General features: G+C 43.8%; 2 protein-coding genes across 2 annotated transcripts in view; one reads left to right on the top strand and one right to left on the bottom strand.

The window, feature by feature from the left end:
• The window catches only part of SERINC5 (serine incorporator 5), a 54478-nt gene extending 47778 nt beyond the window's left edge, over nucleotides 1-6700 (top strand). The window contains exon 12 of the mRNA XM_052777159.1: nucleotides 11-6700. Within this exon, the coding sequence (XP_052633119.1) occupies nucleotides 11-158 (148 nt within the window). The 3' untranslated portion in view covers nucleotides 159-6700. The remainder of the gene's footprint in view (nucleotides 1-10) is intronic.
• A 3476-nt stretch (nucleotides 6701-10176) lies between these two features.
• THBS4 (thrombospondin 4) overlaps nucleotides 10177-17822 on the bottom strand; it is a 39315-nt gene continuing 31669 nt past the window's right edge. The window contains exons 16-22 of the mRNA XM_052778454.1: nucleotides 16866-17059; nucleotides 16389-16567; nucleotides 15410-15458; nucleotides 15114-15310; nucleotides 14423-14595; nucleotides 12116-12255; nucleotides 10177-10404 (exon numbers count right to left, since the gene is read on the bottom strand). Of these exons, the coding sequence (XP_052634414.1) occupies nucleotides 10343-10404; nucleotides 12116-12255; nucleotides 14423-14595; nucleotides 15114-15310; nucleotides 15410-15458; nucleotides 16389-16567; nucleotides 16866-17059 (994 nt within the window). The 3' untranslated portion in view covers nucleotides 10177-10342. The remainder of the gene's footprint in view (nucleotides 10405-12115; nucleotides 12256-14422; nucleotides 14596-15113; nucleotides 15311-15409; nucleotides 15459-16388; nucleotides 16568-16865; nucleotides 17060-17822) is intronic.

The following is a 17822-nucleotide window of genomic DNA, read 5'->3' as shown; positions in this document are numbered from 1 at the left end:
TCCTTAACAGTTATGAAAGTGCTCAGATTGAAAAATTCTTCACCGGAACCTGGTCCATCTTCTGGATTAAGATGGTCTCCTGTTGGGTTTGTGTCTGTCTGTATTTATGGACTCTCATTGCTCCACTCTGTTGCCCAACCAGAGAGTTCTCAGTGTGAACACTCAGAAGATCCTTCCGTGTTTTTATCTTTTTTTTTTTTCGTTACAAATAAAATACAACAGTTGTTTTGCAAGGAGGAAACACTTATTGCCCACTTATCCTAATGTACCAGTTAGTAACTTTTTAGTCAGACTAAACAAATGATTGAAGACTTTTTTACCCTTTTTTAATTGTCATGAACAAGCATTGCCCAAGGGAACAAATCTGTCCCAAAAGTTTGTAATGCTGATGTGTGGAGTGTAGGAAACACAGTTGTTGCATAAACTGGAATAAGTTAAATGCTTTTCAAATAACTGACAATCTTTCTCTGGCTTCATTGGCAAGAAAAGAAAAAATCATGGTGCAGATATATCTTCTTCTTTCCTATGAATGTTGGGTATCTTCTAGCAAATATGCATTCCTTTTTATACTCTTTTATTAGCTGTTTATTTTACAGTTTGCAGTGATGATTTGGACTGCTGTTTTGTACAGCATATAATTCTTGTAAGTAGTATACAGATATTTTTTTCCGAAAACATAACTAAATACTTCTGTAGAAATAGAGAATATGTAAGAATTCAACTGCCAAAGCATCTACTAAAAATTGTTTATCTAAATATTAAATATATTAAGTTATTGTATACCTAGATTGAGAAAGGAATGTACCAATGATAGTAGAGTATTTATTCTGTTATAACTTTAAAAGGCACCTGAATATTTTATGCAATTCAGATCTGGTCTGATTGTTAACAGAAGGGGATTTCTACACTAAAATTCTTAAACTCTGAATTTTGTCTACCTTTGCTTTGCCAGCTCATTTAAACTGCAAGTTGTGTGTACTGCACAGGGGTTCAAGATACGGTACATTCTTTATTCAGAATGTTTGCTGTTGAGAAAATGCTAATTACAGGAGCACTGCCAGTTGCTGTTAAATTTGAAAGTGGAGTGTTCATTTACTTTTCTACCCTGCTGTTTCAACTTGTGTCTAAAGATCTCCCAGGATCTTCAGTTCTGTTTCCATGACTAATTTTATAATATTTTAAATGCATTGATGGTCAGAAAAGGACTATAGTTTGTCATCTTCCTTTTCTGCCTGTGTGTTGGTTGGAAAGTATTCTTTCTAACTGCTATATTTTTATACTCCTTTGTTGATGTTAGTTTTGCTGTTGGGATGGGACTTAGCCAACCAATCCATTAATGGAGACTAAACTTCTTTTGGAGAACTCCTATTCCAAGCAGTGGGGTAAGCAGTCAGAAAAACAAAACCAGAAGACACAAACATAACAGCAGCTGCCTTAGTACAAATGACTGACTTGACAATGTTAAATCCTACCATGTAATTTTTATTTGCTTTAAGCAGGTGATTTTGTGGTAGAACAACAGCTCAGATGCTGTAAATGCTAAATAAGGTTGAACCCACTATAGCTATCTACATTCCAGTGGGATGAATTAATGACATACGCTAGTCCCAGAGGTTTTGTCTTCTTTCTCTCTCTATATATACACATACAATGTGAAATATGCAGGATATAAACAAAATCAACCGATTTAGCAGTGCTCTTTTTGAAACATGCTTGAGCCTTAAATCTTCACCCATTTTTTCTGCAAAACAAAGAAAAGCACAAGATAATGGCCAATGAGATGGCCAAAATATTTGCATGCCTTATTTGTTCTGTTGCAATAATTGATGGCTAATGCACACCTGGTGAGTAATCCTAATGTAACAGATCTCAGTTCTGCTCTTGTTTTCATTACCACTTTTAGCTGTCTTGTTGCTATGGTATCCTAGGGCTTCTGTCCTGTTTGGAGTTTGCTAGGTATGCGATCTTCTTAACCCCCTGCACTCTTACGAAATCTACAGGTCTGCAGTCCTGTATAGTTATACCACCTATCCCAGTGATTAGAAGCCTCAAAGTACATCTGTCATGAGATCTGAGGGAAGGAGGAGTCTGTCCAGAGGTGACTCTCTTGCTGCTCTTCTTCTTGTTTGCACCTCGGGGGAAAAAAAGCAGTTGAAGCTTAGCTTTGACATTGAGTTAGAAAACCAACAAATAGCTCTGGAGAGGGGCGCATGTTTTTTTTCTTTTGCTTCTGCTGGGAGGTTCTGATCTCACCAAGAGCTCTGCTGGCATGGGGGCCTGTCAGTATGTCTCTGCCTGCATTTGGAGTTCAGCCATTGCAGATCCTTCTGCAGTTGAAAAAGGCCTTTTTTAATGCATTCGCAATCTAGAAGCCTTATCTGTCCCATCTCTAAGATAAGAGCTTATGGGCTGTGCAGTGATGACTAACAGTTGTCCCACCTAACTCATAGCAGCTATGCTGACAAACAGTCTTGATCCAGTGCTAGAGCTGTGAGCTGCAGCTGACATAGTCCAGGCTCTGGCTCCTCCCTTGGCAAATGCTGTTCCCTAAAGTATAGAGGCTCGCAGGAGTTGCCTTCTGGTGCCATATGTGTTGTACTATGAGAAACCAAGCTTTTTTTTTTTTTTAATTAGCAATGTTTTTTTATAACAGAACAATCTGGGCAAGGAGCTCTACAGAAGGCGGCATGCATTATGTCAAGTTATAGGACAGGGAATAGTAACTGTTCTCTGGTTCTGGTAGCAGGCATCCCAGTGACAAATGTGGATGATCTTAATACATATCTTGGCCAATGGATGTTCTTATTTGTTTACAAAAACACTTACTTTATGTAGGCAGTATCAGCCTGCATGAGGACTTCCTGCACCTCCTTGTGCTTCTTTTTTTTATAGTTTGTATTAAAGGAAATAGATTTTGCACAGAGGAAACAGGGTTGTAAGAGGAAAGTCCACAGTGAGCCCATTCTTCTTACACAGCACTCACCTCACTTAGTTGCTCCTTCATCCTTCCCTTCCACCAGCTATTGACCTTAAGCATCTAGATCTGCGGGTATACATAGGGTGGGGATGGGGCAGTGCTTGAATACACTGCTTTGTCTGCTTCTGAGCAAACGTTATGGGAAAAGACCCCAAAAATAACTTTTGAGGACCTGTGTGTCCATGCTGTGGCTCCAGATCCAGCTATGGATCTCCAGGCCTTTCGAAGGAATCAGTAACTGGTAGCACCTGGGTGTGCAAAGTCTCTAGTTCCTCAGTGAGGCATGGCTTCCTGCTGGCCAGGCAAATGTTACAGCCTCAGCATTCACTGTAAAATCTGTACTGTGAACTTCCATGTGCAACTACTTAGTAAAATCCTTGGCTAGGGTCAAGGATTGAAATGCCCAGTTCATAGATTCCAAGTAGTTCATGCAAATGGGTTTTTTGAAACCTTTTTATGAAGTGCCTTCATACCTACTGCTGTGATAGTTAATAATTCAGGTGGCACTGGAACTGGAAAACCTGAACTGAGCCTGTGACTGGGTGATGCTGCCTTGTACGTTACACCAGTGTGTACAAGACACACCCAGACCCACAGTGCATGTGGAAGACCAAATAATCTGTGCTTCACAAACCGGGGGGTGAGACTGATTCAGATATTCCTGTGCAGTGGAAGATGAACTGGGAAAACTTACAAATAGCCTGATGATTTTGTAAATAAATGAGTAGTTGTTGCTTACATTTAAATTCAGACTGTAAACAGTTAACTTTCTCTCCCCATACCTGAAAGTGCAGGTAACCGCTCTGCTTGAGGCAGTTAGCTGTGCAGTGTCTGTCCTGCCTTGTGCCGTGATTGTTCATTGAGTTTGTTCCCAGACATAAGTGAGCAGTGCAGCATTTCTGGCTCCTAATATTTTTGGGTTGTGTGAAGTGAGGAAGCTGTTGTTACAAAGACAGGAAGGCTGGAGAACATGTCCTGTACTAAGTTTCCTCTAGTTAAACTTGAATTTGATCTAATATTATCGTTTAATGGACTCTTGGAGGAACAGACCGTGTTGGAAGAAGTTAGTTCTGCTGGGAAGGTGAAACAATTTTATTGGTGTTTTCCTACTTTTTCAAATTTGCTATCATAAGAAAGGTTATTTGGAACCTCACTGCTGCACTGTCATCTGAGACTGGAACAATTTTAGTTTTTCTCCTGGAGGCAACCAAGAGCTGCAATTGTGACTGGTTCTTGTTCAGACTAAAATCAATGAGACTGACTCAGAGAGCAAGTCTCTGAATCCAAATAGCTGGACTAACAAATGAGACCATAAAACCTTACCAAGAACGTGTGGAAAGCAGATGGATATGCTTCTTTGCTGTTTACCACCTAGTTCCTCAAAGTGTGCAGGCAGCCCTTGCAGCTGGATGCTAAGTAAGGAACTCCACTGTGATTACACATCAGAGTTATTACATGTTTGTGATACTCTTAGCTTTGTATTTCAAGCATTTCCATGAGGGTCGAAAAGCTCATTCTTGCCCAGCTAATTTGGTAAATCCTGGCTGGGTTGGGCCACTTTCGTCTGAAACGGGTAATTCAGTGTTGCTGATGTATGCGTAGTCCAGAGAGAGGGCTTATCCCCTCACAGAATCATGAACACTGCATGTCTATTTATTTATTTATTTTGTGTTTTAGCACCTTTTTACAAATCTAGAAGCGCTTTGAGATTATAAGCTATGCACATATAACTGCTTTATCAGCCACTGGTGCAGCCATTTCTGGGCTAGAACACTGCTATTAATGAAGCAACCATTGCACTTGTGAAAAAGCTATATTTTAACAGTTCTCTGGTTTTGACCAATGGATCAGGAAAATTTGGGAACTCAAGACAGTGCTGCTTGAACTTTGGCTAGCAGCCCACAGTATCCTGGGCATCTCTGAACACATTGGTAACAAAATAATCCACTGACTGCTTTTAAAACATGCTATAAAGATTTTATGCTATAAACTGTTAGGCTTTTCTCCTAAACAAGTAGATGAAGCAAAATACCACGAGACTGTACCTGTGTGGCTAGATGAACAAGATTATCTGCAGCTAAAATTTTGCTCTCATCTTTCCTTCTGGGCTTTAGAAGCAATGTCTTTTGCTTGCGGGCTGTATCTCCTCATTTTATTTGCCTATTTCTCCTTGGATTTGTTTTTTGAAGGCATTGTAAACCTGCTTCACTCCCATTCTGCTTCCTGTCAAGTGGGATGTCTTTGGTGCTAGAAACTAGCAAAGACTTCTTTGCCAGCTGTTGTTGATCCTTTCCTTTTTATAGCAGGACAACCTGCAGTGTTGAAGCAAAGTCAAGGATCACAGTTTATTATATGGATCAGTTTTCCTCTGTGAAAACTGCTTCTTTGTTTTCTGACATGGCCTACAAGTTCTCGTGGGAGGAAAACACATAATCAGTGCCATGACATTTTACTTCGTGTTTTCAGTTTTGTGAACAGTAGCTTGAACTGAGTGTTTCACGTGACTGTACAAGAGGAATGCCAGGGGTCAAGCGCTTTAGAAAGCTTTGGCTTTTTGTGCTTGTAACAGGCTGCATAGCTTGGGAACTGGTATGTCTCTGCATTTTCAACATCCTGATGGCAGAATGCCCAAGTGCCCCATGATGGGGATACAGACACACTGTGCAGGGTTTGAAGTAGAAGCTTTGGGAGACTGGCATGACGTCTGCTTTCTAATGCCCAAAGAAACTCTGTAGGTTTTAAGCAGGCCTTAAATCCAGGGGTTTTTTGGTTTTTTTTCTCAAACCTGGTTTCAACTCATTCCACACCTGTTCAATAATGTGACTTTTAAAAAGTTGGAATTTATTTCAGATATAAGCCACGCTGGCTTCCCCTCATTTGCCAGTCTCCGACAGCTTCCAGTGCCGTAGCGTACAGCCGTTTGCACAGAATTCTTCAGAACCACAGTCGTCAGCTTTGAAACCGCTCCAGCAGCTTAAAGCTTCCAGGGCTTTTGCTCACCAGAGCTGCGGGGTGCAACACTGCAGCTGCGCTTTTGCCAAAGAAGCCTCAGTGCGAAGCCAGGAAGAATTTTGGAAAGCTGTGGGGAAATAATGTCTCATTACTCATAACGTAGCTTTATTTTTCCTCTTACTGATACATGTCCAGGTGCTTAGGTGTCATTGGACATCCATGCAAACTTAAAGTGAGGAGAACTAACTCTCAGAGAAAATTGTTCAACTTGTCATATACAAGCTGAGAAAATATTTACTAGGAACATATACGTTCACTGTCTACTTTTTGTTTACCACCAGTGAGTGGTGTTCAGTCTCATATATACCATGTTTGAAAAGTGGATGCAAAGTAGTCAAAATGTAAACACTTTTTCTTAATGGTGAGGGGTTTTTAATTAGTCTTTTTCAAGGTTCTTAATATCTCAAGGGAACTTTTGGTGTGTATGTGTGGTTCTATTTTATTACGCTGTAGCCCAGTGAAGTGGAGGTTTGCTAGTTTATTTAACATTTTTTGGGAGTGTTGTGATCTGTAGTAACTGTAACACTTTGACTTTTAAGGATTGGTAAAGATTTCAGAATTGTTACGCTCTTAATTTTAAAATAGTCAACAGCTTTGCCTTTTTAAAGCATGTTAATGGTTTTTATGGACACTTCCTTTTGTATACTGAGTGATTGTATTGTTATAGATTCAATGTTTAATGGACCAATAAAGTTTTTCTTACATTTGAAATTAATTGTTGTGATATATAAAAGTTGAAAAGTCAACTCATTCTAGGAGATACTTTAAAAATATACAAATATATGAGCTAAGCAGTTACAGAGCCAGTAAAAGTAAATTGGTTGATCTTTTTGGTTCACTACATTTGGATGTTGTTTAACAAAAAAAAGTTGGCCTATGGAGTATTACATGGATTCGCTGTCTATGTTATTTTTGTATTCCTCCAGAGCGTGATCTCAGAAGATGGCAGATTGCAGAGATTTGTCCATGGCTTCTGCTGTGTACAGTCCAGCTCTCTGAGATGTGTCAGATCCTCTGACGGTGCAAACAAAATATTTTCCAGGCCAAGTATAGCACTGAAGCCCATGCAGTTGTTTGAAACAAGGATCTCTGATCTTTTTTTCTCACTTGCCCAGATGGTGGGGTGGGCAGCTGCTGAATTTGACACCTAGATCTGGGCCAGGGAAAGTTCTGCATCTCCATGGGTCCTGGTCTCTTGCTTCTCACTGTCCACGTTTGGGCTGTTGTGGAGTCCTGCTGCAGCCCGCCTGCTGGCACAGGCTGCACCTGTGCCGCAGAGCTGACCGGACCCACACGAGGACATGGGTTCCTTGTGGTTATTATAAACTGGTGACCAAGTTTCAAAGGGTCGAATGGCAGCTGCCATTCTCCGTGCAGCTCTGGTGCACGAGAGTTCTGATGCACGTTGCTGGGAGGCTACGTGTTTTTGCCGACATGCAAGGCAGAGAACGGTTCCCAAGTGGTGCCAGTGGTCTGCGAGAGCCAACTGCCTTTGCTCAGCAGCCTCCCACCCGTCTGCTGACCCCTGCCTTCACCCCACCCTGCAGCATCCTGGCAGGATGTTCTCTTCTGGCATTTCAAACCAGGAGATGGTCTTTAGGGAACAGAAGCGTTTGAAGAGTGTTTGTTGTGGCCTTGGTAGCACACAGGAAAGAGTTAACCTTTGGTGAGACGTTAGACCCTGGTGCAGGAGCCCCGGGACTCTGAACTCAAAGTAGTTGCAGCTGCTGCTCCAGCTGAGTGCAGCCCTGCTGTGCAGGCGGTGGGGGCAAGAGCAAGCTACATGTTTGATTTTAAAGATGTGTGATTGCAGCATCTTTACTTGCCAGAAGCCACACATGGAGCTATGCCTGCGTTGCACAACAGTCCAGAAAGAAGTGGTGGTGCAAGAGGAGCTTGTTCAAAGGCTTACACAGGGGGACTGCACAGCCTCCGATGGGAATGCAAGGGGCAGGAGGTTTCCCAAGCCCAGACTATGAACCTTGGGGCAAATCTTTGTAACAGCTGGACTTGCTGTTCCTTGCAGGCTACCCAGCAGTTGGTGTGTCAACACTACAGACATAGTAAGCTCTGGCAGCCCATTGGAAGCTCCCAACAGCACCTTCTGAAACAAAAGTTCTCCTTGGCTGAGCTGTGACTGGTTTCAGTAGCTACTGTTGAGCCAGCCAGTATGTTTTCTGTCAGGGGAGGCCAGAAGCTCATAGCTTTATGCAGTTAGCTTTGACAGCGCTAGAGCCAGAGCCAGAATTTCATCTTACAGCCTCCGGTGGCACAGAAAGCCTGGAAATGGGCAAGCTCGAACATGGCAAACTGGTGTGGCAAGCAGCCAGGGTGCTCCCTCCCAGCCACTGTGTAGCGGGAGGAGAGCCTCTGGCTGCAGGCAGGAGGGCTGGGCGGAGGTTCAGAGGCTGGCAGGGGTTCGGGGACCAGCTGCGGTCATGTTTTGTGATGGAGCTGATGTGTGCTGCAATGCTTTGACCAGCACATGCTGCAGGCAGGTCAGGGTGGGCCAGGCCTGTCACATCCAGTGTGAGGAGACCACTTGTGCAAAATGTATGTACTGCAGGCCCCGGCCGTGGTGTGCCCTGGGCGGGGGGGAAGTACAAGCAACTGCCTTCTGCCTGGATTGCACCCAAACCATTCAGAGAGGATTTCTGGCTGGAGAAGGGGCTCCATCCAGTGAAATGCAAGTGCATAAGGACAATGTAAATTTGCTTTATGGTCTGTGTTCTTGTTCATGAATGATACTGCAGTTTCAGCCTGTGTTCAGCTAGAAGAAGATGGGTGTTTTTCACACCTTTTAAGCATAGGTTGATAATGTCCTCTGTGTTGCTCTGAAGCAGCCTTTCAATCCTCTGTTGAAAATCTGGTGGGTGAAGTTATGTTTAGTGAAGCCAAGGGGAAAGGAGGGCTGGAACTGGAGGATCTTTCATGATGAAGCGCAGTGCCAGAGGAATACTCCTGTGTCGTTCTCTTTGCTGTGGGTCTCCGGAATCATAGGACAGGTCCCAGGGCTGTGCTGCTCCCAGAAGCCTTGGCAATGGTGGACAAGCCTGTGGTGAAAACTCTCCCCATAACCCAAGCCTTTGATAGCATCATAAACCTTAAGGGTATTTTTATTGTACTGAAAACAGGAAATTTTTTTTTTTTTTTTTTTACTCTCAGCTGATAATTTAACTCAGCATTTCCCCTGCATTCTTGTGCTGGGAAAGAGCCATGGCTGTCCATCCATTTTCTCAGAGCTAATTCTAATTTTTAAAACCCTCACTGTATTCCCCTGCTGTGTATTTCCTCCCTCCTCCCCCCCCAGGCTGAAGTACTGTTTGCCATTGTCGTTTTTCTTTTCCTATAGGCTGCAGTATCCTTCCCTTCAGCTGTCCGTGGAGCTTGTCTTCCCTTCCTTTCCTAGCTCCATTTTTGAAAAAAAATATTGCAGTAGAAATGCACACAGTATCCAACACCTTTCTATACTTTAAATTATAGAGTACATTGTGATACAATTTTTTTGGCTTTTTGTTCTCCAGTCCTTTCCTAATGGTTACTAACGCTTAATGCAGTGGTTTGCATTTTTAACTTGGTGACATTTTTGTAAGACTGTAGTACCTGCTGAGATAGATAGCTTGGCTCTGAGTGGGGACAGCAGGTGAAAGCCTGGCTTTGTGTATGTGAAAGTTAGGATTATTTTCTCTCCATAGGTGAGAGACTGCATTTATCTGCATTTATCTTCATATGTCTTTTTTTTGCTGTAGTCACATGCAAGTCATAAGATGTGACTACAATGCCCTGCAGTCAGCATTTATGCTTTTACAGGATGTGGTAGTGTTACAGTTTTCTGGCAGTAGGAGGGCAGCGAGGTCTAACAGAGTTCTTAGAGGAGGTCTGCCGAAGTCCAAAGGAGTTAAACTGCCCTAAAGGATATAAAACTTTTTCCTAGCAGGACTGGAAAGGTACTAAGAAGCCCTTGGCTTGGCCAGACAGTTCCCAACCACTTCATGCCGAGATGCAACCTGTTGTTTTTGACACATTGCAGATAGGCAGACTGGTGCTTTCATCCCCACCCTGTTTAATATGGAATCCGAAATGGCAATAGATTCAAACTTCTCCTGAGAATGTTTTAAGCCAGTGTCACTCTATTACATGCTGTTCCCTAGATTTTAGGGCAAATTTGAAAACAAGTGAAGCCCCACTCTATTTTGTCTCCTTTTTATTTTCACTTTTATACAAAAAAAAAGTTGTGACAGTCACATCAATGAGAACAAGCTGCGGTGTGCACTCTTAAAACAACAGTCATATAAGGATTTAAAATACATTGTTTTATTGTTTGCAATAGCAATGTTAGTTTGCTTTTCCTTCTTAAATATCACCAACGCCAAATTGCTGAGCTTGAAATTCTTGAAAGTCCTCTGGGATGGTGTCTGAAAACAGGAAAACATGCAAAAGTTTAGTCTCTTCTGACAAAATCAAGGAGCACTGAAATTAATGAGTTACCCACTTTTTTTTTTTAGGTAATATGCCTTCTCTTTTGTTTACACATTAAGAATGAACAGGGAATGTTTTCAGTTTTAGCTGTACACCACTGAGAAGCACAGAGAGGCTAACAAGACAGTGAGTGCTACAGTGCCAGCCCATAATGGAGTACTATCAGTCTTCAACTTACATTTCCACCTGAAAACTTTGTGGCTTCCACTCTTACATTTTTTATTAATAGGTACTGACCAGAAAGGCAGAAAAAGTGGATGTCTTGCTCTGCACCCCAGACATGTTCGTAGTGTCAGCATCTCTATTTTTCATGTATTCTAATTCAGCTTCCCTGTGACGGTTCCCCACGCCACAAGAAGGGACAGAAACATTAATCCAAGGACCAATAGCAACTGGTATATAAATACACAGAATATAGAAAAAAAAGAGGCAGGTCCTTTGCTTTTTGTTGATCACTTCTTTTTTTTGAGGGTTGAAAATTCTTTTTAAGCTTTTTCTGCAAATGTAGGAACTTGTCTGAAATGAAAGCAGGAATATTTGGGGACTCCAGAGACTTCTTCGGGTGGGTTTCATTGACTTGCTGCAGCACCTGCAGCAAAGCCACTGCCTTGCTCACTGCCAGGAAAGTATCTGTGACTTCAGTGGCAGCTTCGAAACATGTTTTCTGGGAAGCCACATACTGTTTGAGACTCTTACCAAGTAATTTTTAATTGTAAGCAGCACTGCCTAGAAGTTCCTCTGTTTAACCATGACCTCCAAGCACCAGCCTAAGTGTACCGAGTGCCCAAGAGCCAGAGTCCATCGCCAGAACAAGCTACAGAGCCAGGGTCTGGCTGTGCAGCAGTATCTGCTGCAGACCTGGGCTGGGCTTCTTGGATCCACAGAAAGCAGACAAGGAAACTATTCCAGCTTGGCTGGTAACTTATTTCCTAAGGCTGCCTTGTTTGGGTCAGGGTTGATGCTGAGAGGAGGGGGGCAGCCCCTCCAATCCCACTTCAAGCTAGCTGAACTGCTGCCGGGGCAGAAATACCCTGACATGACCAGCTTCTGTGTGAGTAACCAAGGTTTGAGTTATTCCATATAGTGGGAGATCAGGGCTAAGCTGCGAGGCTCCTACCCTGAGGAGCAAGCCAGCACACTCCCATAGAGTCTGAGAAGGATTCCTCCAAGGGAGGAAGGGCATCTTATGATCTTGTCCTCCCACAGACAGGAGCAACCAGCAAGTGCACGAGTGACACTGACAGCTGGTGACTGATGCCACTGGCTCTCCAGGTTTATTTCACCTTGTATTCAGAGCTTGAGGCATCCTACATACACGATGGCCTCAGTATATTGCGCATGTACAGCTCTCATGGTTGGTTGGTTTTAAATAACGCTTCTAATTCTCTGATGACAGCTATACTACTTAGTTGGCACAATCTCTGCAGCAGAGTGACTGCTCTGGGAGGAGTGGTTGTGAGGTGTTAGTTCCGTCTGGCTGGGCTGCAGTGTGCTGCTGGTGTCGGGGGAGGCATTTCACAGCTGTGAATAACTTGTAAATGAAAAGCAAAGGAAAGGATGCAAAATGGCTTAATCCAACAGCCACACTGCCAGTTCTTCATGGTCACTTGCTAGTTGTTAGCTAAAATGACATAAGAGCAGCATTACCATTGCAGCGATATTTCAGGTTGGACCAAATAATGTTTTCCTGAGAGAAGCAGAAAACTCCAAGCCGTCCTCCACGCATCGTGGTGTCTATAGTTACACCGGAGTCTGCCACTAGGTCAGAGCCTTCATAAAATCTTGCCCTTAATGAAAGCAAACAGAAGCTCTGTTAGGTCTTTTCCAAGGCTGCAACATTCATAGAAGTATTTTCATTATCCATGGTGACCCGAGCCTTCGACACGCTATCCTCCCATCTAGCCCAGGCGAGAAAAAGCAGTTAAGATAGCTCCTTGGTAGGCTGGGGACTGGAGCAATGCTGCACGCTGGCAAGAGCTGGGCAGGGAGGGTGTTTGGTGGTTGTTGGGTTTTTACACAGCCTGCAAAAGACTTGGAATATTTTTCTCCTGTAGTTAGTCAGGCTGAGAGCTTTAACTCTTGAAAAGTTCCACAGTCGATAGTTACAGGAGAAAGGGAGAACCAGATTAGATCGGTTGAGGAAGGCCAGATGGTATTGCCTGACACAGTTTGAAGCTAAACTTTTTCCTTTTTTTTTTTAAATAGGCAAAGTTTCAAACAAACCATTTGGAATCTTAAACTTGACTGTGAGATTTCTTTAAAAATGTGAATATGATTAATTCCAGGAACAGTTTTGATGATCTGGCATCTTCTTGTTAGAAGACCCATCGGCAAATTCCCAAATAGCTCTGGGAACAGCTGCACCCTGCCAGCTCCCCAGTGTGTGTCCTGTACGGAGGGCTTGAGCGGGACCACGCTGGAGCCAGCTGAGCTGTTGCAGCACTGTCTACACCAAGTCCTCAGCCTCAGGGGTACTGGGTAAACGACTTAAGAGGGTGACAAGCCTGGAGGGCCCTGTTTTGGATGAGGACACTGCTGGTCTGACATGCAAGAAAATAGCGAGTGGTGAAGGGAAAGAAAGTTCCTGTGTCTTTTCATAAAATAAGAAAAAAAAAATTCGTGTTACATTCCTGAGTTTATTTCCTGATTTGCTGAGGCAGTTCAAAAGTATCTGTACAATGAATAGAACTTCTCGTCTTTCAAATTTCCGTGGCAGAGGCTGGCTCGAGTGACTTTTTCCTAGGCTTCCTTGAAGCCTCAGAAAACCTTTGCTAAACACATTATGGTCTATGGCATCTCGCCTAAACAGACCATAGTGAGATGTGGACAGAGAGCTGGCAGAGGTTCGCTTTAGGCCTGGCTGCCTTTAGTTTTTAAAGGATTGTGTGACAGTGACTTTGCTACCTTTCCCAGTTGCAGGGGGCATTAATTAGGCTGGCTCAAGAGACTGCAACCACAGGCAGATGTTTGCTCGTGAAGCAGCTTCACAAACAGCTTGGTCTAAAAAATGTTACCACCCAAGATCTATTCACTGCTTCCCTGTGGCTGGGACACAATAATTGACATTATAAATGTTCTTAATCCATTTTAGCATAAAAAGTCAAACATGCGCACTCCAATTACTGCTGAAGATGGTGCTTTGCACCAGGGAAGTAGAATAATTATACCATCAAGTTACTGCATCTCAGCTGCAGGGTGGTGGTTTTTTGAAGAACAACTGACTCTACCTTATTTCTGTTCTATTGTAAGGTTGCAAAACCTGAGCTGATGATGCCAGAGCAGTTTATTTTTTGCATTTTAACATCAACCATGATCTACAAGTATAATTCCTGCTGATCTGGATGTTGCGGAGTGAAACGTTTCCTCCTGAATGGTGAAATATTTTTTTTTAAATAACTTTTTTTTCCCCCAAATAACAAAATAAGAATAGATAACATGCATTACGTAGCTTTGACAAACTTTCTGAATATATGCTGTGTAATCTCAAATCTATCACGTCAGGTTAATCACTGATCTTAGGATCTCAACCTTTAAGTGGACAACTTTTATTAATTCTGTTATCCTAGAATATGTAAATGAACTATCATAATTCCAGCAAAAATATTATAAAAAATCAAAATTAATTCATTTTGAAATGCATTGTTTTTCAGATCAGTGGCCAGTAGTAGCTTGGAAAACAAGGTATTAAAGCCAGAAAAGGGCTTGTTAAGGTAGGGCACAGTTACAACAGCCAGATGGTAGAAAACCTCAGTTACAAACAGGCTTAGCTTGGAATTGTCTTTCCTAGGAAAAGAACTGCAGGCTGAATTTCAAAAGTCTAACCTGTTATAAGGCTTCATCAGTGCAAAGTCCAGACATACTATGAATTCTTAGGTTATCATCTGAATTAGGTGTTGAGAAACAACAGTTTAGGCAGACATGTATCTGCACTCTATCTATCCTTTTCTCTCTTACCTGATATAACCGATCTGGGGTCTGTGCTGCAAGAACCAGCGGTAGGAGACTTTGTCTTTCCACCCTACATTTCGGGGGTCCTTCCACAGCAGCCTGACCTGATCACTGGTGTCCCCTGTGTGCCAGAGGGAGTTGCGGAGGTGCTCGCCAGGGCCTGTCTTGGATTTCACAGCCTGCAGAAATATAATTTTCCAATGCTGACCACAGAGAAATGTTACTTTCAGGAGCTCTAAGTCTTTTTGTAGTGGGGAGCAGGTCTGCAGAAGCACCCCCCCTCCTGCTTACAAGCCCCTAGCTTCTCTTGCATAACTGCAGCCACTGCTTGCATGGAGAAGCAGCTGAGTACCTGGACCAAGGAGAAGGGAAGCAGTTTGACCAATTACAGTCAGAGCACAATGACAGCAGAGACTAAACACTCCAAATGATGAGCAGGAGCAAGACTGGAGATGAAGTTCCTTAAAAAATGGTGCTATTAAAAGGGCTGTGTGGCAGCCACCTGACTTGGAAGTTTTGACACCTGTTGCGGGGAGAGAACAGCAGTAACAGGCAGTGCGATGGCTTGGCCAACGCACGGCATGACAGCTTAGCCCATGGCAGTCAGATGGCACGGTGGCATAGCCAACAGATGGCAGGATGGCGTAGCCAGGCTGTGGTGACCACTGTGTCCCCAGCTAGGAGCCACGACCAGTACCTTTAGCTGAATGCCAGGCTCTGCAACAGCTCTGAAGGGAGTCGCTTGCCAGTATGTCTGTTCAGTCTGTTTCCACATTACCACATAAAAGCTAGAGCTGTCTTGATAACCAAAAATAAAGCCAGCGTAGTCGTCATCTGTCACCGTGTTCACATGAAAAGTGCCCTCAAAGTCAACGCCATTAAAAGCTGTGTAACCTGAGGATACACAGAGGTTAAAAACAAGTCTGCAGAAAATGCATTCACATGCTCTAAGTTTTCTGCTGTAAAATGTCAGTCTTGGAAGTGGGTACATACCAACAGCAAGGCCAGGATCGCTGTTCATAGTCTGCACAATTTCCATGCCCTGTAAGAATAAATTCAGGGTGGTTAGTGTGTGTGACAAGCTGGGCTGGCTAAGCCTGGCAGCCTCTTCTGGCCTCCCTCTAGCACCCCTCCATCCATCTCCTCCATTTGCTCACAACCTGTCTGTAACACTTGTAGCTCTGAATTAAAATGAGAACTATAATCAAACACTAATGTTTCAGCTGCTTGTGTGCCCTGAGTCAGGAAGGATTTTTCGTTCCCATTGCAGAACTGGCCATACTGGTACTCTGATACTTTCTTTCCCTACCCCAATCTTCTGGAAATCACTGAACCTGGCAAGAATTGGAGAAGGGACTGGGGCGGGGGGGTCAAAAGAGGGCTGAATGCAGGAAGAGAGCTTTTCCTAGGCTTAGCTCATACAGTTTGATCATGGAGTTCAGGATTAAACTGCCTGCCAGGACTGGGTGAAGGGAGGCAGAGCTGGCTCAGCAGAGATGGTGGCAATGGGAATAAATTGCACATTCCTTGTCACTCAGAACACATTAGCCTCTTGAAGGCTAAAATTTGTTAGTGTAAATAACAGTTATTGGACTCCATCTAGGAGTAAATGCTCTGCTACCCAGCACATCAGGCTTTCAAATTCTGGGAAGGATTCATGAAATGGTTTCCTACAGAAATATTTCAATAGGGTAACACAAAAGTCTCGTGTTTGCCTTCTCAGCAGCAGTGAAATCCACTCAGAACAAGTTGACCAGCCTGTAGTAATTTTAGATTATTGGGAGCATCAAGCTTCAAGCTATCATATGCTGAAAGAAAGTTCCTTCATTATAACTCCTGTAAAATAGTCAACCAACCAACAGCTTCCACTTTTCACTTGTTTGCCAGAGGTCCAGCAATTACAGAGACAGTTCTACTGTGGTTTTCAAATTATCTTTCTCAGACAGGTAAGAAAAAACAGATATATTTTCACCTGGTTCAGAACGACCCAGTTGGGATCAATCTGTGCATCCCCCTCTGGGTCTAGCACCACTGTCTGATAGGCCCTGAAGTCTGTCAAGGTGATCTCTGCATTCTCAGGGCACACATCAATCCGATCAATCACTGTATCCTGGTCAAAATCAGACTCACAGATGTCACCGACTCCATCGCCTGAATGCATTGGAGAAATGAAAGCAGATTTATGGTGCAGCAAGTAGCCACATCTGGCTGAGCCACTGGATCAGGGTGTCCGAGAAGCAGGTGGAGTCCCAGCCCCAATGGCCGCAGTGCCCGGGGAGGGGACCTGAGGACCTTTGCCTTGGCCAAAAGGCCCCTGTGTGTTGGGGCCCCTCCTGGGATGAGTGTATGCACACATGGTGACTGTGTCAGATCCTGGTGCACATGTGCAATGCCTGGGGAAAGGTGTAGTGCCTAAGTACCGAAATGGCTCCTGAAGGCCCATCTTTACCATTATCATCTTCCTGCCCTGGGTTGGGGACCAGCCTGCAGTTGTCAGGGCCTGGGGGCAAGAGGTCAGGAATGCCATCGTTATCATCGTCCTCGTCACACTCATCACCCAACCCGTCCTTATCTGTGTCCAGCTGGGAGCTGTTAATGATGGTGGGGCAATTGTCTGTGCTGTCCTGGTGCCCATCGCCGTCGCTACAAGCACAGAGACAAAAAGAAATGGTATGCCAGCATCAGCTCCTGCCTCTTCATGGGGGACAGCACAGGTGCCTGAGCAGGAAACGCACTAGAGGCACCCCCAGAGCTGAAATAGACCAGTGGGGCACCACGACCTGGTGTCGCTCAGGTGGCTCAACAGCGAGGAGACAAGGAACAAACAGAGACTGGATGATAAGGTGGCAGGAAGATGAAGAGTAAGCCTGGAGCTATAAAAATACTCAGATAAGGAAAAGAAAAAGAAGTCTTACATGGAGCGGGAAAAGACACCAGAGCCCAAGATCCCAAACAACATCCACTCCTAAAGGGCATGTAAGGCACATCTGACAAGTGCAGTGTCACTAATCAGAAGGCACCCAGGAGATAGCAAGAGCTCAACAGCTGGTGTCCCTTGTCACATGTTGTCCACAAGTGTCTTGGTTCTCATGAATGTGCAGGTGTGAGTGTGAATGAACATTTCTGAGAGACTCTGCATAAGCACCTGAAATCAGACTTGTTTAAAAACAGGCACCACTTTCACCCTATTACGTAGCAAGTTTTGTTACATTACAGTCACACAGGGCAGCAGCGAAGTAAGAAATAAAGGAAAAAGTCTCTAGCTCCCAAGTACCCCTCCAGCCCATGGCTGCATCAGATGGTTACAGTGAAGAGTCACCAGGAACAGGGACACAGACTATAGAAAAGGGTTTGGGAAGTTATGGGGTGGCTGCATTTTTTCTCCATGCCAACAGTTAAGTGCATC

This window comes from Harpia harpyja, chromosome Z, assembly GCF_026419915.1.
Source record: "Harpia harpyja isolate bHarHar1 chromosome Z, bHarHar1 primary haplotype, whole genome shotgun sequence".
Classification (NCBI taxonomy): domain Eukaryota; kingdom Metazoa; phylum Chordata; class Aves; order Accipitriformes; family Accipitridae; genus Harpia; species Harpia harpyja.
Note: the sequence above shows the minus strand (reverse complement) of the source record. Positions and strands in the feature narration are given on the sequence as shown.